The 27,597-nt window shown below is 45.7% G+C and overlaps 1 protein-coding gene and 2 long non-coding RNA genes across 5 annotated transcripts; 2 read left to right on the top strand and 1 right to left on the bottom strand.

The window, feature by feature from the left end:
* Positions 1-528: 528 nt before the first annotated feature.
* Positions 529-5,917, top strand: LOC135393375 (mucin-2-like). Of its 3 annotated transcripts, XM_064623834.1 has the most exons (4): positions 2,445-2,484; positions 2,566-2,658; positions 3,552-3,711; positions 3,834-5,917. In XM_064623834.1, the coding sequence occupies exons 3-4, from the start codon at positions 3,612-3,614 to the stop codon at positions 5,414-5,416; spliced, it is 1,683 nt and encodes a 560-aa protein (XP_064479904.1). In that variant the 5' UTR covers positions 2,445-2,484; positions 2,566-2,658; positions 3,552-3,611; the 3' UTR covers positions 5,417-5,917. The 3 variants fall into 3 exon arrangements, with proteins under 3 accessions (XP_064479905.1, XP_064479903.1, XP_064479904.1); XM_064623835.1 differs by lacking the exons at positions 2,445-2,484; positions 2,566-2,658 and adding an exon at positions 529-603; XM_064623833.1 differs by lacking the exon at positions 2,566-2,658 and having other exon boundaries at positions 2,408-2,484.
* LOC135393376 (uncharacterized) lies at positions 1,353-27,597 on the bottom strand. The gene is made up of 3 exons (XR_010422600.1): positions 27,550-27,597; positions 16,423-16,486; positions 1,353-1,522 (listed from the first exon to the last, which is right to left on the bottom strand). It is a non-coding gene; the product is annotated as an uncharacterized LOC135393376 (long non-coding RNA).
* Positions 8,618-12,417, top strand: LOC135393374 (uncharacterized). The gene is made up of 2 exons (XR_010422599.1): positions 8,618-8,983; positions 12,098-12,417. It is a non-coding gene; the product is annotated as an uncharacterized LOC135393374 (long non-coding RNA).

The following is a 27,597-nucleotide window of genomic DNA, read 5'->3' as shown; positions in this document are numbered from 1 at the left end:
ATCATTCACAATGATGGTTGGCTGGGAGCGTGCTATGCAGTGAAGTTCATTTTTAAGAGTGTAGCGTTGCTAATCGTTAACGGGCACTGAAACGCTTAAACAACTTGTCCCCAAATGAAAGTCCCCAAAGTTTCAATTAGTATGATGCACGCAAAATTTGGTTGACACAGGGCTACCGTTTAGAAGAAAAACGCAACGAAAACAGTGGCGTCCTTGGTTGCAACGAATGGGATCCCCAGGAAGCATGATTGGCGGCATCCAATCAGACAGCTGGAGAAGCGGGCGCATGCCTATCGTGCGCGTGTGCATGTGGAACCCGTCCTGTCGTAGCGTTGTGTCCTTGCGCGGCACGATGCGCATTGCTGCATTTTTCAATACTGATTTGCTGAATTGTAGCCCACAACAGTAATCGCAAATGTTCTAGTGACAACAATTATATTCACGTATTTCGGACGGCGGCACCAGCGTGCTACTAGATCGCGCTATGGCTTTTGCCGGAACTTCTCCATGGCGTGGAAGGTGCGTTCACGCGCATATGGACTAAAGGCACCCGACGTACACCCGATGCACGAGCTAAAGCGGCGTTCACTGCGTCGTGCCGAGGTAAGAAAGAGTGCGGTATAATTCTGATTGTATAGCTTCGTAACGGAATCGCAGCCTTGAATTATGACAATAAGTGCGAAATTTACATAGCGCGTAACGTAACTTGAAGTGAACTTGTAGAGGCATTATATGTATATACCGTAGCATCGCATCCAACAAGTATGTGGTGGTGATGACATGGGATGTTTCATCGATAATGTGTGCATGTAAATCTTGTAAAGAGAGGCTAGAAGGAAAGGCGGAAAGGACGATCGGAGGACAGCAAATAACGTGAACAGGGCTCTTCCTTCTCTGAATGTATGTGCTCAGAGGCAGCCATATTGAATCAGCCGAGGAAATATCGCGTATTTTTAGCCCGTGAAAGCGGGCGCAATTCCGAAAACTGTTGGCAACACTTGCTCTACAGCTGCAGTTGGCTATGGATTTTGTCACTGTCCGCCCCTATCCAGGCTTGTAGCCAAGGCTGGTTCAGCTGGCCGAGGCAGCGCGGCAGCGGTGATGACGGTGTGCCCATGTGGCGTCCGTGTCTGTTTTCTTCTGTTCTGCATCTGTTTCTTTTTCTTTCAAATCTTAGGGTTTCATGGATTAGGGCTGTATGTTACTGTTCCAAAAACTGTTGTGGCATTATGTTTGGTGTATGCTCACCGGATTCTTTTTTTTTTTTGCATGCGCCCCTCCTGTAGATTGCAATCACTCCTCATTTTTGGTCCCCCGCCCTGAAATTTTCCCCATTTCAATGATGGCAGTTGAATAAAGGCATCAGCAATGGGTTCTTCATTGCTATCAATCATTCAAATCAGGTGTGCAACTGGGCGTTGTGAGGCTTGTGTTGTCTTTGTCCTTGTGCGTTTAATGTGCCTCGTCCACTGCGATGTCACTTATGGCCAAAGCATTGCAAGAAGTTCCTAACCTTCGCACTCTGTAAGAAAAAAAGAGAGGGAATTTAGTCCTTTGGGGAACTAGCTGCATTGTCAGACCCATCAGTAGTTTTCAGCACAATATGCACGGTAGTTTAGAGACTATTTGCAGTAAATATATTAGGGTCAGAAGACTAAAACGGGAAAAACAGTGAAAACTAATTGTTTCGCGGTTTACTTCTATTTTCTTGGTCTGCATGAACTTCTGTGCATTTAGTCTCGAAATGAAATAATGGTTCTGAGAACATGGAGTTCCAGTTAATCGTTTTCACTCGAACGGTTCGCGAAGGTATTTGCTGCTGCCCAACCAGAACATTCCATTCTGAGTCAGTCGTTAGTTTCATTGGACCTCCGCGATACCATTTCAAACCGTTTCAGTGAAAACGAATCACTAAAACTAGCTCATACATTTAGTCCCCAAACAGATTAAAATTACTGCTTTTATGCTCGGAGTGCAGGTGCGGTGTCATGGTGCGGCGTTTTGCTACCTGTCTACAGCGCGGATGAGATGGGACAAACTGCATCTAGTTTTTTTATCATGCATCTGAGTGACGATGCCCGGCTTAGACATATCAAGCCATAAATTACTAGGTGGGCGTATATTCTTGTGAATACGTCAGTGCGTGTAGGATCATCGTTAAGCAACTGGCACACTTCACAAAGTAAAGCTCGGTGGAAAATTCCTGCATGTTCGTTCCAGCATCAAGTATTTTACTGCACGTATGAGTAATAAATAACGCGGCAGCAGATGAGCTAGGCAGTCCGGATTACCACAGGACAACAGCGTCGCAGAGATTTATGGCTATCGTATTCGACACCCGTGAAGGAACCGATGATACATGATGAATGATGGATGATACATGTTGCTCGCTCTCGTCTGGTAGCACGCACATTCGTATATCGACTGTAGCCATTTTGATCTGGTTATTTGGAAGATTGACTACTGAAAGAAGTACACTGTCAGGTAAAAGACTACTCTTCGTCGCATGTATTAGGCAAGTAGGGCGTGTTTTGGACCATCGCTATGCGTAAATCGTGTGAGCAGGACAGCAAGGTGATAGCAGATCATTGCAATAGACTCGTCGACGGATCATAGCGGGAGGCATTTGAAGAATCGGTTCTCGGCTTTGGATATTCAGTGAGTAGGTGCACAACTGACCGCGATAAGCTACTACTAGCTTCCCAACAAGGAGGCCCGAGAGGAAAACAGTAACACAAATGCAGGATCTCAGGTTCTAGCTCTTCATTTGCTCTAGCGTCCCGTTGTTGGGAAGCAAGTTCTTGCGCATTGCATCCAATAATATGTTTTTTAGCATAATGTAGAGAATCATCATTTCTCTATTACCTATGGAGGTGCACCGCTTCAGAGAGACAGTAACTTTTTTATTGAAGACTATAGTTACTCTAACCTACGCAAGAGCAATGTACGCGTTGAATCTACAACACAGAGGAAAGCACACTTGTACAAGGCATAGTACCACCTTTCCTACACGCACTTCCATGGTGTCACAGAAAATCCCTCTTCACTGGCCAAACTCTCTGCTTCTTTACGTGTTTTCTCTGACAGGTCACGGGTTTCACGATTCGGAACGACAAGATCACTAGTGGGCGTGTTGTAGCCTGCATAGTGTTATCACAAGGCAGCATTACTTAGCATCAAAGCTTTGGCTCATGGTGGAAAAGACAATTATGTCCGTAGCTCATGAGGCAAGAATTAAACGCCGCTTCCATCAAGTGTCACCACAGAGTTAATTTCTGTGTGAAATTTTTGAACTTACGGGAGACCCTCTGGAAGCGACCCACAGGGAGTATACCCGCGATCCTGTAGACTAGCTGTACAAATTTGCAAATCCTACTGTTCTTGTCAAGGGCAATCACAGGGCTGGCACGGAGAGCGCAGCAAATGAGCGTCGAGTCCCTGATTGTGACCCCGAAAGCAAACAAAAAATGTCAGTGCCTATCAGACATTAAGGAACTACAAAGTGACCAATCCTATAAATAAGATTGTCTTTATGTTTTGAACATCTTTAGAACCTTTACCCGCATGATAGTGGGCCGTAAGCAAGCATCTCGAGCGAGGCTGCATCAAGCATGCAACACGCAGGGCATCTTCTCGCTCTGATCATGGTTGCTATGGATCATAACAGACCTGGAAGTTCTCAGGAGTATGTACCAGTAGACGTTGCATACGGTAAGTTAAAATCTTCAACATTTTGTTTTCGAGGAAACAAGACATCGTTGTTGTTAGTTGCGATGGTGTTGTTGCTGTTTTCCGGTATGTGATTGTGCCATATGAGTCTGTGGTCGTTCCAGGTAGCTGCAGCTACAGACGCACCTCTATTAGAGATGGCGAGACGCGTCAGATGGTCGTTGGAGAGTGTTCCTTAGCCACGTGTTACGCGGATGAAGGCTACGTGGAGGTCAGAAAGTGCACTAACCTGCCACACGGGTGCATCAACCCGTCAAGCGGACTCTACCCAGATTGCTGTGCCAATCCCATCTGCGGTGATACAGGCAACCCCACACCTGAGGACGCACAACAGCCTTCCACTCCACCTGTGAGCGAATTTTCAACAACCACCACGCTTTCCACACAGCCTTCCACTCGAAGCGCTAGCACGTCGTCTAATGAACCTACAAGTACTTTCCCGCCCTCTGGGTCTCCTGTAAGCTCTTCCACTTGGCTATCGACTACCACATCTAACCCTGTGTCCTCCACTATACCGCCTACAACTTCGCCTTTTACTACCCTGTTTACCACCGAGTTCTCCATTACGCCGTCCACCAATTTCCCTTCCACTATCCCGCCCACAACTTCTCCTTCTACTACCCCGTCTACCCCCGAGCTCTCTACCACACCGTCCACCAATTTACCTTCCACTAACCGGCCCACAACTTCGCCTTCTACGACCGCGTCTACCACTGAGCTCTCCACTACGCCGTCCACCAGTTTCCCTTCCACTATCCCGCCCACAACTTCTCCTTCTACTACCCCGTCTATCACCGAGCTCTCCACCACACCGTCCACCAATTTACCTTCCACTATCCCGCCCACAACTTCGCCTTCTACTACCGCGTCTACCACTGACCTCTCCACTACGCCGTCCACCAGTTTCCCTTCCACTATCCCGCCCACAACTTCTCCTTCTACTACCCCGTCTACCACCGAGCTCTCTACCACACCGTCCACCAATTTACCTTCCACTATCCCGCCCACAACTTCGCCTTCTACGACCGCGTCTACCACTGAGCTCTCCACTACGCCGTCCACCAGTTTCCCTTCCACTGTCCCGCCCACAACTTCTCCTTCTACTACCCCGTCTATCACCGAGCTCTCCACCACACCGTCCACCAATTTACCTTCCACTATCCCGCCCACAACTTCGCTTTCTACTACCGCGTCCACCACTCAGCTCTCCACTACGCCGTCCACCAGTTTCCCTTCCACTGTCCCGCCCACAACTTCTCCTTCTACTACCCCGTCTATCACCGAGCTCTCCACCACACCGTCCACCAATTTACCTTCCACTATCCCGCCCACAACTTCGCTTTCTACTACCGCGTCCACCACTCAGCTCTCCACTACGCCGTCCACCAGTTTCCCTTCCACTATCCCGCCCTCTACAACCGCGTCTACCACTGAGCCCTCCAGTACGCCGTCCCCCAATTTCCCCTCCACTATCCCGCCCACAACTTCACCTTCTACTACCACGTCTACCACTGAGCCTTCCACTGCCCTGACGTCCACCACGTGGCCTTCTACAACTAAATCTAAACCACTCACTCCAATATACCGTCCACGAATGCGCCTTCGGTTATCCCGCTCCCCACTTGGCCTTCCACTGCCGCACCTACCACTTGGCACTCCACTAATAAATCCACTAAATGGCCCTTAGTTGCCACGTCTACCACCGAACACGTCCCCAACCAGTCCATCTCTGTGATCCCCAATGCACCGTCTACCGCTCCGTTCTCGCCTCCATACACCACCGAGCCATCAACTGATCCGTCTGCCAATGAGTTATTTAGCAATCCGTCCATCTCTGTGCTCTCCACTACCTCGTCTACCAGTGTGCCTTTCACTGTCTCGTCCACCACCTGGCTTTCTATTAGTGCATCAACCACCAATCCACCACCATGTTCTCGTCCATGGAAGGACAAAAGGGATGAATTGAGACCTCCCTCCCACCACCGAAAAAAGAGCAACAAAATAAAAAGAGGACTACGACGCCACCCCACCAATGCGCCTCCCGCCCCGTATTTTCCTGAAATACGTTTGTTCCAACAGTAACTGCATCCGGTACTGCTGCAACGAGACACAATAACGCACAAAATATGATCGAAAGCATTGCATACATTCTAAAAAAATAGACTATGAAAAGAAGGAATAAAGCACGACCTGCTATAACACCAAACGCACGTTTTTTTTTTGTTTTTTGTTTTGCTATGGTTACATAAACTTATCTATGCGAGACGGGCCTGAAATACATGAAGGGAAATATGCGACGCTATGAGGACCGGCTATACCCCTCATTCGCCACCTGTTGCAGGTAATAACTACAAAACACAGGCGTCTGTTCTGTACGCTCATCTTGTAGTCGCTCTGTAGTGGCGTTAAAACATGTAACTATTGCCATATGGTGATCGAGAGAACCATGCATCTTTCGTTGCTTCGCAATGTTTTCTCCTCATGAAGGCAGGAATGATGCAGTGTAGTTGGTGCCAATTCATAACAACCATTAAGGCAGCAGCTAGGGAACACAGACCGGGTTAGGAACACAGAGCCAACAGTTATCCCTGTTGTGTCTGTGTTTCTAGCCCGGCCTGTGTTCTCTAGCTGCTGCCTCGATGGTTGTTTCTTCTCATGCCTTTCCCGCGCCTCGCTTCAGAGTCTCATAAAACCGGAACAGCTATTGGGAACATGCTGGGAAAGTTTGGGTGTAGTATTCAAATACCTAATAACAACAACAATAACTTTAGTTGAAAGATGACGAGTGGAGAGTTTCATCGCCAGGGGGCGACACTTCAAGTACCTACTTCCCAGAAAGTAGTACTTCTTTCTCAGTGTCCACTGTACGTATTTCCATGTATGGTATCATGTGTGGTACACCATAAGTAATGCAGTAACAAAAGATTTTATATCGTGGCAAGCTCCTGGGTTTCAGTGTCACATTTGTGCACTGGTTATGCGATGACCTCAGCAAAACGTGTGATGTAACTCGTTTCCTAGGCAAGGATTGCGCGAAGAAGACCACATTACAACTGTACTCAGCACGTTTGGGATATCTGCAACTGGAATTGTGCTACTTTCATAAGCCGCCAGTGCTGTACGTGAAGGATGCACGTGCAGCAGCTCGCTGCTACTGTTCCGGCATTATAGTTACCGACAAACCTCGCGGGCTCCGAGCGTTCACGCTGCATACGACTGTATTTACGTTTATATGTGAATTGACTGGCGCATGTACATACATTACATACATTTATGGCGAAGGGTACATACATGTATACATGCATACATGAGAGAGATTTATACATGCTTTGTTTCTTCGTTTTTCTTGCTTTCTTGTGAATGCGCTTCACGGAACACTTACCATAAAGCAATTCATTGACAAGCCAGCCTTGAATATCGCGAAAGATTTTTTTGAAAGGTAATCTTTAGGCATCTATGGTTTCGTTTTTGTTCTTTTCTAAGCGCTGTACAACATGAATTTCCACCTGGCAGATCCGTTGAAATAAACCTCGTTACCTGTACACTAACTCCCTGAGCACGCACATTGATAATCGAGAGCAGGTTGAGTCTGTGTATTTTGATCTAACGAAGGCGACATTTGGTGGTTCTACGTGTTGTGTTCATCCCTAGGTGGAGCTCGCAGCGGCACGTTTGTTCTTCTGGAACGAACTCACTCTCAAATTACCATACTATGGAATGGCACCTGAACTGTGCGCTTGGTTTTCATCATATCTTCATAATCGCTGTAACTATCTCTTGCTAAATGTATGGAGTTGGAATTAGGAAAGAAAACTATGAATATGGAGGCTCCTACAGAATAGTTCGTGCCGTCGCCGCTTTTCGTGTTGTTTGTCATGATTTTTTTTTCATATTTAATTTTTCTGCTTCATGTCTAATATGCTTCATGTATATCTCTCTTTATATTTTCCTTGTATTTTGGTGCATCTCCCAGATCCTCGGGTTGTTTATGGGCACTGAATGAAACCGAAATTAATAATAGTAATAATGATAATAATAATATTATTATTATCGTCATCACCATCACCACCACCATCAACTCGCTCGCTCTGGCAAAGACGTTGATATACGTGTTTCAACTGCCATTCAAGTTATTCAATGAGCTATCGATTTTGTACCAATTACCTTATTTGCAGTAAGAGCGTTTCAAGATGATCAGGAAGTTTCTAGGATACACATAATGCAATGCATTTTTAGGATATCTGGCGCCATGTCTGATGAGCACGAAGCAATCAGCTAAGCTACATTATTTAAAACACACACAAATTTGTGGTATACAACGAATTCGACGAATGAAACGATAGAGCTAATGTGTTTGCCCAGGCACAAGAGGGCGAATCTTTACCCATGAATTTTAATTGATCTCATTTTACATTTTCACCTATCACAGAGTAGCAACCTGTTCCACAGAGAAACCCTCAGACTACAGTCATGTGAAGACGGATATACGCTTTCAATCCCAGTCTCGCCAAGTGTACCAGAAACGAGATGATAGGAAAACCGAGGAAAAAGTACATCCACTCCAAAAAACACGTTTCCAAGTTACGCCGACGAATTGCCTTCCTTAGCTCAGCCCCGCGAAGATGGTTGCGTCGTTACCAACATAAATAACCGTCTTCGACAGAAGCGATCGTACCAACACTCCGGAGCACTCACATCACATACTGCATCACTTCTACCAGTCGCTACAGGGAATAATTTATGTCAACCACGCGGCAAACGGTTCCATTTCATGACTGTTGTGCTCCCGTCACTCATATCTGCGCTCTGAAGAGGTTCTTCAAAAGTACGGCGACACATATTGAAGGAACGACAAAACTGCTGTGATAGCCTGAGTATATGTTTCTACCGTGTTGGGCTCATTGTCGATCATGTCGATCACGAAGGCTCCTGCAGTTCAAACTTGCACATGTTTGTAATTCTTTTCTTTGTGTGGGTTCACGTCAACATCATTTCGAGGGGCACACGTGCAGATAGATTGGGTTAGAGGCCCTTGCCCTTCCTCCTTTCCGTTCCCCTAAACAACGTGTCGCCAGTCAAGGCAGGTGGATCGCTCGTCTACCCAAGGATGACTTCTTCCCATGCTCACATCGAGACAGTGCAAGGACAAGCATGTTAGGAGCTTCACTTGCGTTCGCACAGCTCCTGGTTTCCGTGATCTATCTTGTTCCTGCTAAGGCTTTAAAATACCCCGTAAGCGTGGAAGTTAGTTACGGTAAGTGCGTCTCGCTGTGGTGGCGATGTTGGATAACTCATTATTGTGGAGCACGAATTACCAATGACCGCCTGATAGCATGTACCCCTGATTAGGCACACACGAAAAGTATTTAGGTCGTATTTGTGGGATATAGGTAATGATAAAAGAACGGGACAACGTCAACTGTCCTACTTCCTGAGAGACACAGAAGTTGCGAACGGCCTCTGAATAGGGTGTATTCATTTTTCTTTCTTTTCCAATCCACAATCCAATCCAAGGGTGTTCCAATCCAACGAACGCGCTTGGCCGCCACGGTGGTGGTCATTTTTGTGGCGCAGCTGCTGAGATTATCTAGCGTTTTCTCGAAAACGAAACCTAGAATGGTGTTTTGAAATCCAGTCGCGTCCATCCCCTTCTTTTATCCCGAAGACACTTCGTCATTGTCGTTCTCACCTTTTCTTTTACGAAAACTATGGTTGGCCGCATTGAAAAATCGCGCAGTTTGTCATCTTTCGATGCTGCTAACACGAAAAATAACCACCAGTGGGAGGAGCTTATGCGCGTGCCACGTCACAACGTGACGTAGGTGAATATAGAGTCACTAAATAGGGGTACAGAGTATCGCGTTCTTTTTCCGCGCCAGAGACGCCGTTCGGTGTCCGCGATTGGGCCCCGATCGTGTCACGTGGTTTCTCCTTCCAACAACTCTCGGAGTGTGCCGTCCATGTTGAGTCCCTTCCATCCAAAACCGGTTTCCTAGGTTGCGAGCTGGCTCGACTGCGCGCTGTTCTCCAGGGGAGAAGGGGGAGATTGGTGTCTCATTGCTAGGCGACGCAGCTGCGGCTGACTCAAGATGGCGGGCGCGCTCGCCGGCGTGGCTCAGTGTCGCTACTCTGCTCCCTATTTAGTGACTCTAGGTGAACACACTCTGTGAGTGAACCACATGAGCGAATCAGTGACAAATAACCACGGAGAGTTACTTTTTCTCCCGCCTCTTTTTCCTTCTTCACTCTTCTTTTCCTTTCCTTGTTTTTCTTCTCTCCTTGTTCTTGCCCACAGGAATACCAAGTCGACCTCGCGTCTCAAAACGACCTTCCCCCTTTTTTTTTCTTCCCTTCCGTTCGCAAGAAAAAAAAATATTTACGGCGGGCTAGAGTCACTAAATAAGCTTCGCTTCAGAGTATCGACACTGAGGTGGGAGAGCAGGAACGCCGTCTAGTTTCCGCAGCACGCCTGTACCATTGAGGATCAAAGACGACTCACATAATGCTCCCTGTGGGATAGAGCAGTGTGCATGATCGTTGCGCTATAATCCACGTATTGTCCACCAAAGCGTCCCGAGGATGTCAAGGTGAGCTCAAGGCCGTCAACCTTGATGAGCTGCTTGCAAGAGAACGGAACATTTCACCCGCGTGCGATAGATGGCATCGTGCGCTCTGAAGCGCGCTTGCGCGTGCCTACCGTGGCGTGAAAACAAGATGGCGCATGCTCGTTCTTGGAGCTCAGTGTCGTTACCCTGAAGCCAAGCTTATTTAGTGACTCTAGGGCGTGCTCAGTCGTGTCCGAGACGCATTGCTATAGATGAAAACGTCGTGATCTCCGATTCCTTTGCTCCTTGCGGCATTTTAGTGAAAGAAATACACGTCTTTATTCATTTATTAAAGAGAGTAGGGGCTCGCTGTGCGCGCCAGCAGTTAAATTTGCCTCCGCCGCTAGTCTTCTTCGGTGTTCCCGTATATCCCTCGATCGCTTTGTGCTCCACTTTGGGGGCTTTTTGGGTTCCTCTCGAGCCGCCCTTTCTTCTGATTGGAGTTTCTTTCGATTCTGATCATATTGCAGTTTCATATATGCCGACAGTCTTGCAAAATTTTGATTTTTCCAAATTTATAAAATTTAGGTTATTGTTGTTGAGGCCGATATCGCTTAAGGTCCAGGTAGAACCTCTTGTTGAATCCATCGCTGAAGAAGACAATGACAAAGACGGTCATTACCTGCCTCTCCCTCAAGTGACGAGCATCTCGTTCATATCGTTCATACTTACCTCTTTCGCGGCAATAAGCACACCGTCAACCTGCCTCGCTGTCTCGTCTTTCACAAATTGGTTCCGAAGCGCTTTCCGACGATATCCCAAGCAGCACAATGTACTGAAAGTCGAGTGCAATAGGGGTGGACGGTATGTGTCTTATCAATGTTCTTTAGTTTTACGAGTGTGTTCAAGGCCTTCCACCTACCCGTCCACCCCTATTGCACTCGACTTTCAGTACATTGTGCTGCTTGGGTACCTTGATCGGCGCCCAAGCTTCACGCGTTCGCGAGATAGACTGCCCGCAAGGTACGCGTGCCCCTATATTTCCGTCTCTCTCACGGGCGCACGCCACGCCCGGAGATCGCGTTTGCCGCCGCAATGACCTTGTTGGCTAGAATCTTACACGTGTAAGCTATCTGGATGTAGCCGGTTGGTTGCCATCGATTTATTACTCATCGAGATATCGCAACATGAAATTCGGTATAATTTCGTTGCATCGTAAATTTTAATCTGGCTACCAAACCGAACTTACAAGCGTTTCCACGTAAAAAAAAAAAAAAAAAAAAGGAAGAAAGAAAGAACACACACATATTCTCCCTGAATAGTTCACAAAAGAACCGTGCCGAACTACGTGAGCGCCACAAAGAAGGTGCTGCGTGGAATAACTTCATAGGAGTGTTCTGTGTAGCGGAGACCGCGCACATAAGTCTTGTACCTTGTAAAGTATCTTGGTTGGCATCGAATGCAGAAATACGTGATAGTGTAAAGAAACAGAACAAGAGGCGCCGACATCCTCTTATAGCATTTTCACACGAAGATAACACAAGATGGCAATCGAAATCGCCAATTCGAAGTTGCCAATTTTGAAAGTTTTGTCACTCATTGTCGGTCAGTGCATGCACTTGCTGTTTTCTGTTGTCGTCAATCCAATTCATATGTTACCTCTGTGAATACGTGCACAATAGAGGAGAATAGTGAGAATAATGTCACTATCTTGAGAACAGTACTACGCATTATATAATATGCAGACATTCTAAGCTCGAAGGCATGAGACATTTGCACTAGTAGGATATGTCGTTGCACAATATTTCGTGTAATCATTGCAGGGAGCTGCGTATACTTGAAGACATCTATTCCTGACGGTCAAACGCAGCAGATGTTGAGGAACCAGTGCGCCCTGGCCACGTGCAACGCCACCTTGTCGTATGTGGAGATTGAAACATGCGACAAGCCTCCAGAGGGATGCTTCAATCCCTCCTCTGGATTCTACCCTGCTTGCTGTGCTACACCGATATGCAAGACAAGTTAAGCGCGAGGGAAGCCCCGACTGCGTATGCAATACACTAAATGTACGGACTATACGCCAGCATCCATTTCGTTCTACAATCAGAATAAATTACCTTTTACGGTAAACAGCATAGGTATATCAAGCCGCTTGTATCAGGTAAACCTTCAACACTTCCTCACATCGGCTGCTACTTATAAGGTCCCAACTAAATCTCATCAATAGCAAGCCGCCCAGCCCAAACTTGTACGTATTTGGAGTATTGTATTTAAAATACTGTATTTTAAATACAATTTGAGGTATTTTTGTACTCTACTCAATACTTTTTGTTTTGTGTGTTTGTACTCTATCTAAAATACATTTTAAGGTATTTTCTACTCAATACTCTAATTATATATTTTGTATCTCCCTCTAAAACTCTCTGTGTCTCGTCTTTCCATCATCTTGCTTGTTCAGTGGAAATTTCCTGAGTCCCTCGGACTTGACCTGGACATTGGCCCTTCTTGGAGGTCTCCATTTAGAGATCCCACCGCGTGTGTCCTAATCCTTGGCCGGTGAGGGTTCTATTATGTGTGCCATGACGCGGTGACGCCGAATTCTGACCTCGCCGAGCAGGCACCTCCTAGAAGTTTGCTTTGTTCTGGGTCACATATACTTAGTGGAGTTATGTGGTATCTCTTTGTCATCTTTTTGGGACTTGTGTTTAGATGGCTCGTATCACACAGCGGCGGCTTGCGTAGTGCGCGGGGTTTAGGTGATTCATGTCACATAACGGCGACTCGCCGCATTGACCAGTGACTTTTAGCGTTCAAGGATAAATAGTATCTTAATTGTATTTCAAATACTTTTTGAAGTATTTTGTACTCTATTTTAATTACTTTAATTTTCATGTATTTATATCTATCTTAATTACATTCTAACGTTAGTATTTATTATCTTATCTTAAATACATTTTTGAGTATCTTGTACATGTCTGGCCCAGCCTTGCTGCAATCTTAGGCTGTAACCCTGCGCCGCACCGTCAATGTCTGCCCTCACTTCACCTGTTCGTGACGTCCACCGGACCGCCTCAGCCCCTGTAGCATCAGTGCCTTTTGCAGGAGTGCGGAAATGTGATCTGTGGGACTTCATCGTACTACTTCACATGTGGTCTACTGTATGAACTTCTATCTACGACAGTGACGGCGCCTCTGCACGTACATAGTATCTCACTTGCTATGACATGCGTGTGTGTGTCTCATCTCCGTTAACTCAGATAGACCTCTTTAGAAAAGCAAGCGCCACCTGTGGCACGCAAGGGTTCATGGGAACTTAGAGCTCCTTGAAACATTATATGAAAGGGCAGGATGCGGAGGTACAGGAAGAACAACAACACCCTGGTGTGCGCAGCAGCAGCGCAAGCCGGGGTAACCCATAACCGAAGCAGACGAGAGAGCAGTGTCCCTCAAAGTTCCCATGATGCTTTGCGCCGCGCGCTTGGTGGCGCCAGCATCTTTTTAAAATCGTCTATTCACTGAGGTACGGTATCGCTATTCTTGCTGTGGAACACCTCATCCCATCGTCATGCATGTAGCTGCTGTTGTTGTATAAGAAGAGCACTCTTACGTACCAACTGACCCTCCCGTGACCTTCAGATTTGGTGAAGGTGTCTGGAAATTTATTTTATTATTTAGTTAATTTATTTATATGTACTGCTCGCGACACGTGGGAGGCAAGACAGAAATGACCGCAAAAATTTCATATTGTTTACACTGGATACATTTAAAGCAATGTAGTACAAAGTCATTTATGGACCAGAGCGTCCCCTGTCCATGAATCAACGACATTCACCAAGGCGTCCCTATGGAATGTATGTACTTTGAAACAAAGTCAAACGAGGTCGTACGCATGTAATGGTACCCTTTGTTTGGTGACACGTCCATACCTTGTCGTGTAAGGTGGACTAAGTGTTTCTTCGGTTTCAGAAGGACTGTCTTGATCAGCAGAGACATTCTCGTCACTGTCTATATCATGAAACGTAATGTTAGGATACCAATCTGGTTGATCCTTGAACAATTTCATTTGAGAAACATGAATTGTTTTTGTTATTCCTTCTTCCAGACTTTGAACAGCACAAATGTCATGGGGATGAGTGGAAATAACTTGAATACCTTGTCCGTGTACTTAGGATCAAAAGGTGAAGTTGAAAAGGATTCTATCCAAACTAAGTCACCCACAGAGAACTGAGATGGGTTTCGACCGTAGTCGTAACGTCTCTTCTGAAAAGATAGAGCTTTTTCTAGGTTTTCGCGTGCTTCTGCACATATGTCATGTTGCATTTCAATGCTCTGAAGTCGTGACATGTCGTCAAGGATTACACCAACATGAAACTCGTTTTCAATACGAGGTCCAAATCCAAAGAGAATGAAATGTGGTGAAAATCTAGTAGAACCTTGTCTTGAAGTGTTTATGAAAGAAGTGGTGTTTGCAATGTATCCTGTCGACTGCGCCATGTGGGGCAAGATAGACCAAGGGAAAGGGGTGAAGAAAGGTGTTAATGTCGGTGTTGGACGCGATGTCCCTGGCTATCTGTCAAACTCAAAATAAGATTCAGGAATACGGCATTTTGGATAACACACAGACAGTTTACTAGCACCCTGGTATGATACATACAATGAAAATGAATAAACGATATACCTAGCAATTTGGGTGATGAAGGGCCAAATGAGCTAAAGAGAGGATCCAACAGACTAGCGATGCATGATGATGAACGTCGTACGATGAAAGAACGCACAACAGCACGTGGCGCGCACATATAAGCATGTAGCGGCGCCACTGCTGGCTCATGACAATGACGGTGAGGCCGAACTGAACAGATTTGCTCTCACACGCGGTTGTGTGAAATTAACGTCCCGATGCCTATCCCATCTTAAATCTCCAGGTGTTGCACGACAATTCGTTTCGGGTAATAAACATGTGCAGCAAATGGCCTACCTTTAGATACGATATTGACACAACGTTTCCCAGGGCAACAAAGGAAGCGCGGGCTGCGGATCCACTGATCGGCGATTTCTAGCAACCGTGTCGCGAACAGTACCTCTATAGGAGCATGATGCCACGGAAGGTGCGAGCAGGATATACAGAATAAACACACAGCACAACTGCCAAATTATATTAATCCTGGTGTTTTTACGTCATTTCGTATGTAAGAGACTTCTGTGCGATCAGGTGAGCTTCCGTTGGGCGAAATCACCCTCAGGGGCCTTCCAAGTCTGGCTGGCGTAGGATCACTGCTGGTTATACCCCTGTCACATGGACAATTTCGATCCGCATTGAGCCAATGCTCATCGAGCTCAATGCTGATCCGGCGCTGCTACACGGACACGTTCGAGCAGGATCGAACTCCGATCCTGCTTAATCCGATCCAGTTTGTTAAACGGGATTGAGATTCTCAAGACGGCTTGAAGACCCTCATTGGCATCCTCAAACTCAGCGAATTTGTAGTAGTCAACAAGAACATTACATTAATTTGCAAATGTTCCTATACAAGCCCATGGAATTTCACGGTTACGATTTTAGTCTAGATATGACGGGCGACTGCGTTTGCTAATTTGTTTAATCTCGGCCACTCTCGACATCGCGCCTCTCGTAAAGGCTTAGTAAACACCACAAGGCGTAAGCGGATGCGGTTATTGTCGACTTTTCATGAACATATTTGTCAATCCCAGCGTACTGCCTCGGGGTGCTAGCGCAGCCTGTCGACAAGCCAACTTTTCAAGATGCATTGAGTTGGACCATGTAGCAGCATTGTGCAGCGAACGCTCTTGAGAAACTCGATGCGGATCGGATTCAATCCGCATTGAAAGTGCCGTGTGACAGGGGTATTAATGATGCTCAGCGGTTGCTTAGATCTGCGTGTCGTCAACAAGATATATTTTTCCGCTTGCAGTTCTATATATTCAATACAGTTCTCATTCAGATACGAAAGACCGTTCAATGGCCATTGTATCGTACTGATGTCACAATGTAGGAAGCATGTGTCATCCGTGTGACATGTTTCTAGTAACGTGTTACCTGGTTCGCCAAGTTTTGAATTACCCTAAAGAACAAGTTGTAAATTCAGGATTCGCAAGTCAGGAAAGAAAGCAGGAAACCAAGAAAGATTACCTGCGTGCTTCATGCTGAAACGTGTGCGCTCAGAACACATGCGCAGTGGTGTGCGAGCCGCAACCTGAAAAAGATACAATTTCTCATAAAAAGTGAAACATCAAAAACAGCCTTCTACAACCGCGATACCCTCTCATACGTTTGGTTTTGAACACACAGAAAAATAAATCATATCAGGTTTACTTAAACATATGAATTCGAAACACGAACAGTTATCACAGATTTTGACAACTCCAAACAAAGGGCATCGTGATGACCACACAGAAATTAGGAGGGTTCACTCATGTCCCATTTCTCACCTATAGAGCTGTACGTACACGTAGTGACATAGTGACTAGACGTTTGCATTTATTGAATGAGTGGACATTATAGGCACATTGCAACAAAACATGACATGTTGGTGCAGAGCTGATTCCTGCTAAACTCACGCCATCATGGGAGCTCGTCCCATTTTTGACGAAATTTTTGTTCGCGTGGCCAGCAACAGGAGATGCATTGTATTCATCTGTTCACACGTGTTAATCTTGGTCTACAGCTCAGAGATGTGAACGACGCTTCCCAAAGAGCACAGGCGATCCTCAGGACGTCCTCAAAGTGTCATCGGGTCCTTGACCTTCTGAGGTTGTCCCTAGGACACCCCAGGGTGAAACATTTGGAATGTCCGCGAGGACTCCGGTGAAGACATGCTGCCGACTGGGAAGCGACATCTTTTCATACGGGTTCTACGAAATATTTTCATAAAATTCAAATTAGCGTCAGTCATTTGGGTCACCTGAGGGATCCAGTGAAAGGGTCCGGTACGAGTGATGGAGGCCATCGCTTTTGAACTTGTGTTTAAAAATAGGACAGTGCACTAACTATACTGCAAAAGCCTTTTAGAGCTTCCATACCAAAGTGCCTTATCAAAGTCTGCAATCTGCATACCTCAACGGACGTTCGTAAACCACACCGATGTACAAGCAGAGAAGTAAGAGTATTTTTTTCTAGAATGTTTGCCTCACAAAATAACGCGTTGGCCTCACAAAGTAGCATATATAGGCTACTGTTTTTGTTTGTTTGTTTTGTTTTTGTATTTTTGCGAAAGTTTCTTGCAACTTTTACACCAGCTCGCGTGCGCACTTCCAATATGTTCATCAACATGTGTATGTTGTTTGTAGCCCCGTAAAGAAACATCGGAAGGTGCTTTACTTTGTAGAACGCCTATGTATATATATGTGTTTGTGTTTGTGTTATTTTGGCACTCATAAAATAAACGCTGGAAGCACTATGTACCACATATACATTCTGAGAATACTTAAAGACCAACATCCCGACATCCCGACGTCATTGTTCGACGGATAAGGAGGCAGCCCAGTCACGAAGAAGGGACCGTCTATCCCCCTTGGGAGTACAATCGGTGTGGTCGTTGGCAGTTATGGACTTCAGTAGGCGTAGAATATTTGCCACAAGTGTGGCCAGTGAGCCGCAGAGACCTACGGTTTTCAGGCATCGAAGAGCTGACTTGGAGCCGTACAGACTACCCATCGCCGTGGGTCGCAGTTGGTCGCATATTGTAAAAACAGAAAGATTCCGTACAGCTCGGCTGAGGTCGAAGAAGTGCGATGGGACAACCGACAGCCCCGGGTGAGCGGTATCGAGAGTATAAAAAAGGATGAGGATGACGAAGTTTTCGTTGAGGAGTCCAGACTTGTACGTATTTGGAGTATTGTATTTAAAATACTGTATTTTAAATATTGCGGTATTTTGGTACTCTACTCAATACTTTTTGCTTTGTGTATTTGTACTCTATTTAAAATACATTTTATGGTATTTTCTACTCAATACTCTAATTACATATTTTGGATCTCCCTCTCAAACTTTCTGTGTCTCGTCTTTCCATTATCTTGTTTGTTCAGTGGAAATTTCCTGAGCCCCTGGGACTTGACCTGGACATCGGCCCTTCTTGGAAGATTCCCTTTAGAGATCCTGCGCCGAGTGTCCTAATCCTTGGCCTGTGAGGGTTCTATTATGTGTGTCCTGACGCGGTGACGCCGAATTCTGACCTCGCCGGGCAGTGAAGTTTACGGATGAGCGGGTGGTGGCGATGGTGTGCGATCAGGCGGATATACTGGCGTACAGTTTCTGTGTTTCGGAGAACTTCAGAAGGGATGTCTCGGGCTTCCGCAGCCACTAACCTTGTCTCGGCCCCGCGTGGGACACAGAGGCACACCTCTAGGCTCCGTGAAACGCATAGCGCGGATTCTCTGTGCTAAGGTGCTGGGGAAATCGTAAAGCACAAGGAGACTGTAGGCGACTGTGGCCCGAATCAAGGCGTTATGCAGCATCAGGAGGTCCTTCTCATCGCGTCCCCACCTCATTCCAGCGAAGTGACGGGTGACAGCGGTCCAGCGCTGAACTTTCTTCTCCATGCCATCGATGTGACGTTTCCAAGAAAGGCTTAGTGGTTAGAGTCACGCCGTGGAATTTGTGGTGCTGGACATTTGTAAGTGGCCTGTCCCCAATGTGCAGACGGCATGGCTGCATGGATTTGCGGGAGAAGGCCAGTGCCTCACTTTTCTCCGCGGATATTTCCATCCCTGCTCGGAGCAGGTAAGAAATACATATGAGACATGCACATAGTACGCCGAATTTAGATAGCAAGTGATGAATTTAGGAAAACAAGCGCTTCAGGTTTTATCGGAATGAAGCAGCCAATGGAAGGCAAAGCCTTCGATGACCAACGGATGGCAGCTCGCTTGTGGTCACGCTTCCCTGGGCGAGTTCGACCACCCTGGCGCCATCCGCAAGCACGCCGCCAGTCAGCGCTGAACGTCGCTGCCGATGACTATGCCGCCGGTGCGCCGGTTCACACCGCCGACAAAAAAAAAAAAAAAAAAAACGGCATCGGCCCACACGTCTGGGCGTGGGGATATGAATGAGACACCGGCGGCCGTAATCCAGTAGTTTAACCAGAACCGCAAGCTCCAGGTGGGGCGAAGTTGAAAAAAATGGGGACGCAGTTACCTTGTAACAGTAGTACACAGAACCACTGTTGTAATGAGACGCCTTCGGCCGAACTCAGGTTTTGGCCGAAATGACACACTTGGGGATTAAAGGATTATTGGTCGTAATGAGACCTTGTCGCCTTCGCAATTCGCGCCTTCGGACTTCGATGAAGCTGACGTTAATTGGTCTTTTTCAGTTTCCGTACAATTGGAGTAAGCTGACCCGACATGACCTTTCCAGGCACATGAGCATAAAAGTCCTGCCCTATATGTAAACCGACCGTCATATGGACAGCTGTCTCCTTCTTATTAGCACCTCATCAGCGCAGAGCTTATGGAAGCAAGCAAAAACAAGAAGGAGAAAAAATAGAAATATATGTTGAGAGCTGCGAAACAGACTTGGATGTTGGCCAGGTCTGCAGAAGGGCACATCGTGCGCTGCAAACACCCTTGCAGGATAAGTCTGGAATGCACAAACCAATGAACTCACGGCAAACGGGCGGCTCAGAACATAAACCATGCCAAGATGCAGAGTAAAATGTCCGAAAAAGAAACAGCGCCGAACGGTGTGAGAGTATAGCCCCGAAGCCCAGGCACACATCTATTTATCTATTTACTGTTATTGCCCCAAATGCATCAATGCATTACAAGCACTAATATGATGGACTCTAATCTACGCTAATGTGATGGAATGTAATTGTGTAGCTAGCACATTAAAATCAATCAATCAATCAATCAGCTAGCACATTAATACTACGCTGCTTTTGAACGCTACGCGTACTTTACACTCATTTCTACGTACTAGTTACTTTTCAAATTGTGCGGAAATACCTTTGTCTGTTACTTACCATCGTGCATTAGGATGAATATTGCGCGCATAGCGCATTTTACAGTCGGTGGCCTGTACTCTACAGTGCCTCGGCCGTGGCGCACATGCGCCATTCATTTCACTCCCATCTCAATCACATAACCACCGCTACGTCATGGTCGTCACCTATCTGTTTTTGTGGTGATGGTGATGACATTTTGTCGTTTGTCTGTTACATACATAGTGTATGTTGTTGTTACGCTTTAATTCTCTCTCGTATTTTCGTCTTTCCTTAATCATCCTCATATAATGTTTTACCAGCAATGGGGTAGGGTACCGCACCACCGCGGTGAAACACCACATCTCATCGTCATCATCTATTGTTGTTGTTGTTGTTGGACAATAACTTTCGAAGTCTGCTGCGACAGTCTACAACGCGATGCCTCGACCACTCAGAAAGCAAATTGCATACAAGGTGTCTTTATCTTCTCTTGTTCAACGTTACTATTGTGTGCAACCTACCAGACGATATAAAAAGGGGATACCGAGGCGACGAATGCGCAAGTAGGACCGAGTTCGTGGAAGCCGTACAAATTGAGCCCACGGCGACGTCGCTGACCTGATTGTGAATAAGACCATTGGGTCAGACCCTCGCAACAAGGTGAAAGTGGAGATTTTGTGTGTGACGTTCACAGACGTCGATATATGACGTCGAAACCGTATGTCATGTGACACGTGAACGTGATGACAAAAGGCACAATACTCGCCATGTGTCATTTTTTTGTCACACAGTATGTAGCGCATGTGAATGACACGTATGTTTCGGGGCTGATTGCTGCTTGTCTCGCTGCCACTGCAGCAGCTGTGCGTATTTAAATGCGCGCGCTTGCGTAACTAAATGTACAAGCAAACGTGCACACATAATTATTCTGCTGCATAACGTGTGTCAATGACTGTTAATGTCATAGTCGGGTCTGTTGCAACCCGCTGCCTAGGCACAATATTCGTCATGTGTCATTTTTTAGTCACACAGTATGTAGCGCATGTGAATGACACGTATGCTTCGGGGCCGATTGCTGCTTGTCTAGCTGCCACTGCAGCAGCTGTGCGTATTTAAATGCGCGCGCTTGCGTAACTAAATGTACAAGCAAACGTGCACACATAATTATTCTGCTGCATAACGTGTGTCAATGACTGTTAATGTCATAGTTGGGTCTGTTGCAACCCGCTGCTTAGGCACTATATTCGTCATGTGTCATTTTTTAGTCACACAGTATGTAGCGCATGTGAATGACACGTATGTTTCGGGGCTGATTGCTGCTTGTCTCGCTGCCACTGTAGCAGCTGTGCGTATTTAAATGCGCGCGCTTGCGTAACTAAATGTACAAGGAAACGTGCGCACATAATTATTCTGCTGCATAACGTGTGTCAATGACTGTTAATGTCATAGTCGGGTCTGTTGCAACCGCTGCTTAGGCACTATATTCGTCATGTGTCATTTTTTAGTCACACAGTATGTAGCGCATGTGAATGACACGTATGTTTCGGGGCTGATTGCTGCTTGTCTCGCTGCCACTGTAGCAGCTGTGCGTATTTAAATGCGCGCGCTTGCGTAACTAAATGTACAAGCAAACGTGCACACATAATTATTCTGCTGCATAACGTGTGTCAATGACTGTTAATGTCATAGTTGGGTCTGTTGCAACCCGCTGCTTAGGCACTATATTCGTCATGTGTCATTTTTTAGTCACACAGTATGTAGCGCATGTGAATGACACGTATGTTTCGGGGCTGATTGCTGCTTGTCTCGCTGCCACTGCAGCAGCTGTGCGTATTTAAATGCGCGCGCTTGCGTAACTAAATGTACAAGCAAACGTGCACACATAATTATTCTGCTGCATAACGCGTGTCAATGACTGTTAATGTCATAGTCGGGTCTGTTGCAACCGCTGCTTAGGCACTATATTCGTCATGTGTCATTTTTTAGTCACACAGTATGTAGCGCATGTGAATGACACGTATGTTTCGGGGCTGATTGCTGCTTGTCTCGCTGCCACTGCAGCAGCTGTGCGTATTTAAATGCGCGCGCTTGCGTAACTAAATGTACAAGCAAACGTGCACACATAATTATTCTGCTGCATAACGTGTGTCAATGACTGTTAATGTCATAGTCGGGTCTGTTGCAACCGCTGCTTAGGCACTATATTCGTCATGTGTCATTTTTTAGTCACACAGTATGTAGCGCATGTGAATGACACGTATGTTTCGGGGCTGATTGCTGCTTGTCTCGCTGCCACTGCAGCAGCTGTGCGTATTTAAATGCGCGCGCTTGCGTAACTAAATGTACAAGCAAACGTGCACACATAATTATTCTGCTGCATAACGTGTGTCAATGACTGTTAATGTCATAGTCGGGTCTGTTGCAACCGCTGCTTAGGCACTATATTCGTCATTTTTTAGTCACACAGTATGTAGCGCATGTGAATGACACGTATGTTTCGGGGCTGATTGCTGCTTGTCTCGCTGCCACTGCAGCAGCTGTGCGTATTTAAATGCGCGCGCTTGCGTAACTAAATGTACAAGCAAACGTGCACACATAATTATTCTGCTGCATAACGTGTGTCAATGACTGTTAATGTCATAGTCGGGTCTGTTGCAACCGCTGCTTAGGCACTATATTCGTCATGTGTCATTTTTTAGTCACACAGTATGTAGCGCATGTGAATGACACGTATGTTTCGGGGCTGATTGCTGCTTGTCTCGCTGCCACTGCAGCAGCTGTGCGTATTTAAATGCGCGCGCTTGCGTAACTAAATGTACAAGCAAACGTGCACACATAATTATTCTGCTGCATAACGTGTGTCAATGACTGTTAATGTCATAGTCGGGTCTGTTGCAACCCGCTGCTTAGGCACTATATTCGTCATGTGTCATTTTTTAGTCACACAGTATGTAGCGCATGTGAATGACACGTATGTTTCGGGGCTGATTGCTGCTTGTCTCGCTGCCACTGCAGCAGCTGTGCGTATTTAAATGCGCGCGCTTGCGTAACTAAATGTACAAGCAAACGTGCACACATAATTATTCTGCTGCATAACGTGTGTCAATGACTGTTGATGTCATAGTCGGGTCTGTTGCAACCCGCTGCTTAGGCACTATATTCGTCATGTGTCATTTTTTAGTCACACAGTATGTAGCGCATGTGAATGACACGTATGTTTCGGGGCTGATTGCTGCTTGTCTCGCTGCCACTGCAGCAGCTGTGCGTATTTAAATGCGCGCGCTTGCGTAACTAAATGTACAAGGAAACGTGCGCACATAATTATTCTGCTGCATAACGTGTGTCAATGACTGTTAATGTCGTAAGAGTAGGGTCTGTTGCAACCCGCTGCTCAAACTTAGGCACCGCTCCTATAGCTTCACAAAACGTGTGGACGAAGCTCATTGGATCTAAGAACTTACGCGTAACAGAAACAGATAAAAGTGTCTATGCGTAACTTTTTTGCCTCTGGGAACAGCCTATAAAAGAAAAATGAGCTGCCTCCATTTCAAATTACTGCGATAGCGTTCTGTCAATGTTCTCTCACTGACTCCCCTGACTATCGAGCCCTATTTAGCATCGTTCATCATCTCATCATCAGGACACATCTCGTCCTGTCCATTGTACCTTGGTGGAGTGGGCCGCACCTCATGTGGAAAATTTCCCCATTTCTCATCATTAATTTATCTGTTGTTGTTGTACAGTCCTCACTTCCTGTAACCCACTCCTCCCATGTAAAGCTCGTATGGAACTTTTGGGAGAACAGTAAACTGATTGATTTATTGACAGTCAGTATAGCCAAAACTATACTGTGCTGGTTACCTTGCTCTGACGACGCAACGACAGCGATAGCATTGATGTCGTCTGGGTACCATTACCGTTGGGTTAAAAAAAAAAAAGGTTCGAAAGATACTTTCAAAAATGCAGGCGTAAACAGTGGACTGTGAAAGGTAGAGCGGCGCTTTTGCACTTTTTCCCCTTCGTTAAATGGTGCTTATTGTGCACACAAACGTTTCTATCTCACAATAGTGCTCATGCTTCGGTATGGCTGCGTACTGGAATGCCTACCGAAACATAAATATTGGTCCCTTCACTTGTCGCTCTGTTTCTCACTTTTCTTTCAAAAAATCATATGGTTACGGAGCAGCTGTGGCTACAAGCGACTTACAGACGTCAACAGGTGGAGAGAGGGTAGGGGCAGCGAGATGGACTATACTCAGTGACAAGTCAAGAACTGCAGCACAGCGGTACACATCCGCCAGCGAAGAACGTAGTCCGTCAAAAGGGAGGGCGGACCGTACGAAAGACGCCGGCCGCCGATGGATGGTACCACTCCTATATTTGGTTTCTGCCACAGGTATTTTCGAGATGGGAGGGAGGGACGGGACGGGACAGGATTCGGTTTGCGTGCGTGCGGATCCGACCCACGTGTTTTTCCAACGCATTTATTTCATGTTTGTCTGGACGCAAGCATGTGAGCTTAGTTAAAGTGTAGCACCATTCATAGGTATTTTCATCAAGCGGTCAAGAATTAATGAGTGGCTGTAAACACGCGTGCGAACTATTTTCGCAGCTCGGGAGTCGTGAACAGCACGCGTAAGCCAATCGCAGCGGCCGTGTGATTTCTGGGCGGAGTTGACCTGCGCTTCTTGACTTGTCACTGAGTATAGTATGCGTTTCCGGCGGGGAAAGGTAAAAGAAATTGTGCCAGAAGCGGACACGATATTATACCGGAAATATAGACGGTAGCGGTAACAGAAACAGAAAGGGATATCGCGCACTCAAAATATCCGAAACAGAAACGTAAACGAAAATAACTTACGGTAATAAGTCGGGTACTGCAGGACTCGAATTATTTCAATACTATACCGTATAAATTTGTAAATAAATTTATGAAATAAAGCCGAGTGGAGCCAACCAAAATAACTGAGGAACTAAAACTAAAATGGGCTATCACACTAGAGCATATAAGTATAACAGAAGAAGAAGCATAGTTCTTATACACTGACTTGCAAGTCGCAAACGTGAACAACACTCGGGAAAACCATGTTCATATATTAGATGTTCAAGGAAACCCCGTAATATATTTTTGTATAAATGTTGTCTGTTTTGTACAGGTATCCCTAAACTCCTGAAAATAAATTCCAGAAAATATACCTACATGTATTAAGCTTTGCCACGGCCTGAAACCTTAAAAAAAAAAAAGAACAACAACAACAACGAGGAAGGAAGGAAAACAGCAAGCAAATGTGGCGGTACCGAAAATCGAAACTGAAACATAATGGAAACTAAAACAATAGCGGTTATATAGATAACTGCAACAGAAACAGGTATGGGACAGTAATGCGGCTGACTCTAGTGGGAATTGGGTGAATATAAAGGGTAAACTTTTGGTTACGTGTCCAGGGAACACCTACGGTTACGAATGCGAGGGGCTGCTCACAACGAGCAGAGGCCGAGTTTAAAACAGAGGTTTTTTCATGAGACAAAACGGTGAACCATCAACTGATACAGACTGAAATCTACTTCTCGACCACTAGTCGACCATTTTCCTTGTGTTTAGCATAACTTAAAAAATATCTCTTTTCACTGTCTAATATTTTAATGTCTAGTCTTTTGGTCGTTTGTCTTTCCATTAAATATACAATAAAGTTCTGCGGCAAAAACGTATATTCAAATAAATGTAATCCAGTGTGACTCAATTACTTATTATAGTTAACTGTATTATTATTAACAATGTTAATAATAATAACAATTATTGTAACAGTAACAACATTGTAACTGCAACAATTATTATATAGTTCACTGTAGTTGTAACTCAACTAGAATTTTTATTTTGTAATTGTAATTTAATTATGTCTTGAACATGTTGTTGTAATCGAAATTGAATTACCTTTGAAAAGTAATTTTTTCAGGTCTGCCTGGCACTTTAGGCATTGTTTTTTGGGCAGCATACTTTGCAACAATATGTGCTGCTCGCGACATATTTGTCTGAAATCGACAACTCGCGGTCTATCCTATCTGAAATCTCCATGTGCTATTATTTTTGCTGACTAACAGAATCATTTGGCACACGGCTCACCTTCAAACAATATTGGTACAGCACACCCGAAAGCGACAAAACCAACGCGGGCCGCTGAGCAACTGATTAAAGATTTCAGATAAGCATGTCGCAAGCAGTATGTGGCGTGATATGCATGTGATATGCATGTGATGAACGGTAGACAGGACATGAATCAATAGAATGGAGCCCCAACAATTGGTATTGCGACGACAACAACATCGTACGATTGGTAAGCCGGAGCAGGAGAATACCTATTATCACTCACACGCGTTATAGATAATCAGCTGACGAGTGACTAGGCGTGCGATATCGCCGTCATGCTCAGAGGTCGAAGATAAGTGCATCATTTCCCACAACGCCCACGGGTACATTTCCCAATATTCTCTCACCCTCTTCGCAACGGTGTACACCCTCAGGCAGTCCCCGCAATCCAACGCGCAGACTGATACACCTAGCTTTCTCCAACCTACTATCATAGCGTATTTATTATTTTTTGCTGCATCATTCGTAGGTCACATACTTAGAGGCCAACCTCCGCCTGGGAAAGGACACCCGTGAAGCTCAAGAGTGCACAATAGGCAAAGATACAATTCCGATCACAGCATGTATCAGCAGGTCAATGTAATAAAATGTCGTATTATATTAGCATGCGTGTCGAGATGTGTTCATACACGTGCTTATAAAATGTCGTATTAAATTATAATTCGTTACAGTTATACTTCGTTATAAAATGTCGTATTATAATAGCACGCATGTCGAGATGTGTTCATGCACGTGCTTATAGACCGTGAATGTATGTGAAAACTGTGCAGAAAAACCAAAGGAAGGACTGACCACTACCAGCGGTGGGGAAAACCCCATCATTAGGCAGTCCCTAGTATGGCCTTGGGGTAACCAAGGCCGAACGAAAGATGCCTTCACTCACTCTCTCCCTCCCTTGTCTTTCGTTCTTTACGAAAATTCTCAAGTTCAATAAACTGTATACACTGACTGGGTCAAGCGGTCGGTTACACCCGTGTTCCTGACACATTCACTTTGTAACACTTGCATCTATTTAACGTGCAAACCGAATACGTATTTTCTAGATCGGGTTTGATTTTGTCTAAATATGCTACATGGCACCCCTCCTCTGCACGTTAACTCTACATTTCCATAAAGCAGCCAATGCACGAATAAATTAGTGGGGACGAGTTCCGTTCACGCGCTGAACACAGTATACTCACGCACTCACCCTTTGAAACAGGCGCGGACGTGCTGCTATTATCGGCATGCTGCGACG

The sequence above is a fragment of the Ornithodoros turicata genome, chromosome 4 (assembly GCF_037126465.1).
Source record: "Ornithodoros turicata isolate Travis chromosome 4, ASM3712646v1, whole genome shotgun sequence".
Taxonomy (NCBI): domain Eukaryota; kingdom Metazoa; phylum Arthropoda; class Arachnida; order Ixodida; family Argasidae; genus Ornithodoros; species Ornithodoros turicata.
The sequence above is the reverse complement of the archived record's forward strand: the minus strand, read 5'-3'. Positions and strand labels throughout refer to the sequence as shown.

Bases quoted from the DNA above. Each gene is read 5' to 3' on its own strand.
- LOC135393375 (XM_064623835.1), top strand. From the start codon at position 3,612: ATGCAACACGCAGGGCATCTTCTCGCTCTGATCATGGTTGCTATGGAT. The intron at 3,712-3,833 runs GTAAGTTAAAAT...TGGTCGTTCCAG, and splicing joins ACCAGTAGACGTTGCATACG to GTAGCTGCAGCTACAGACGC.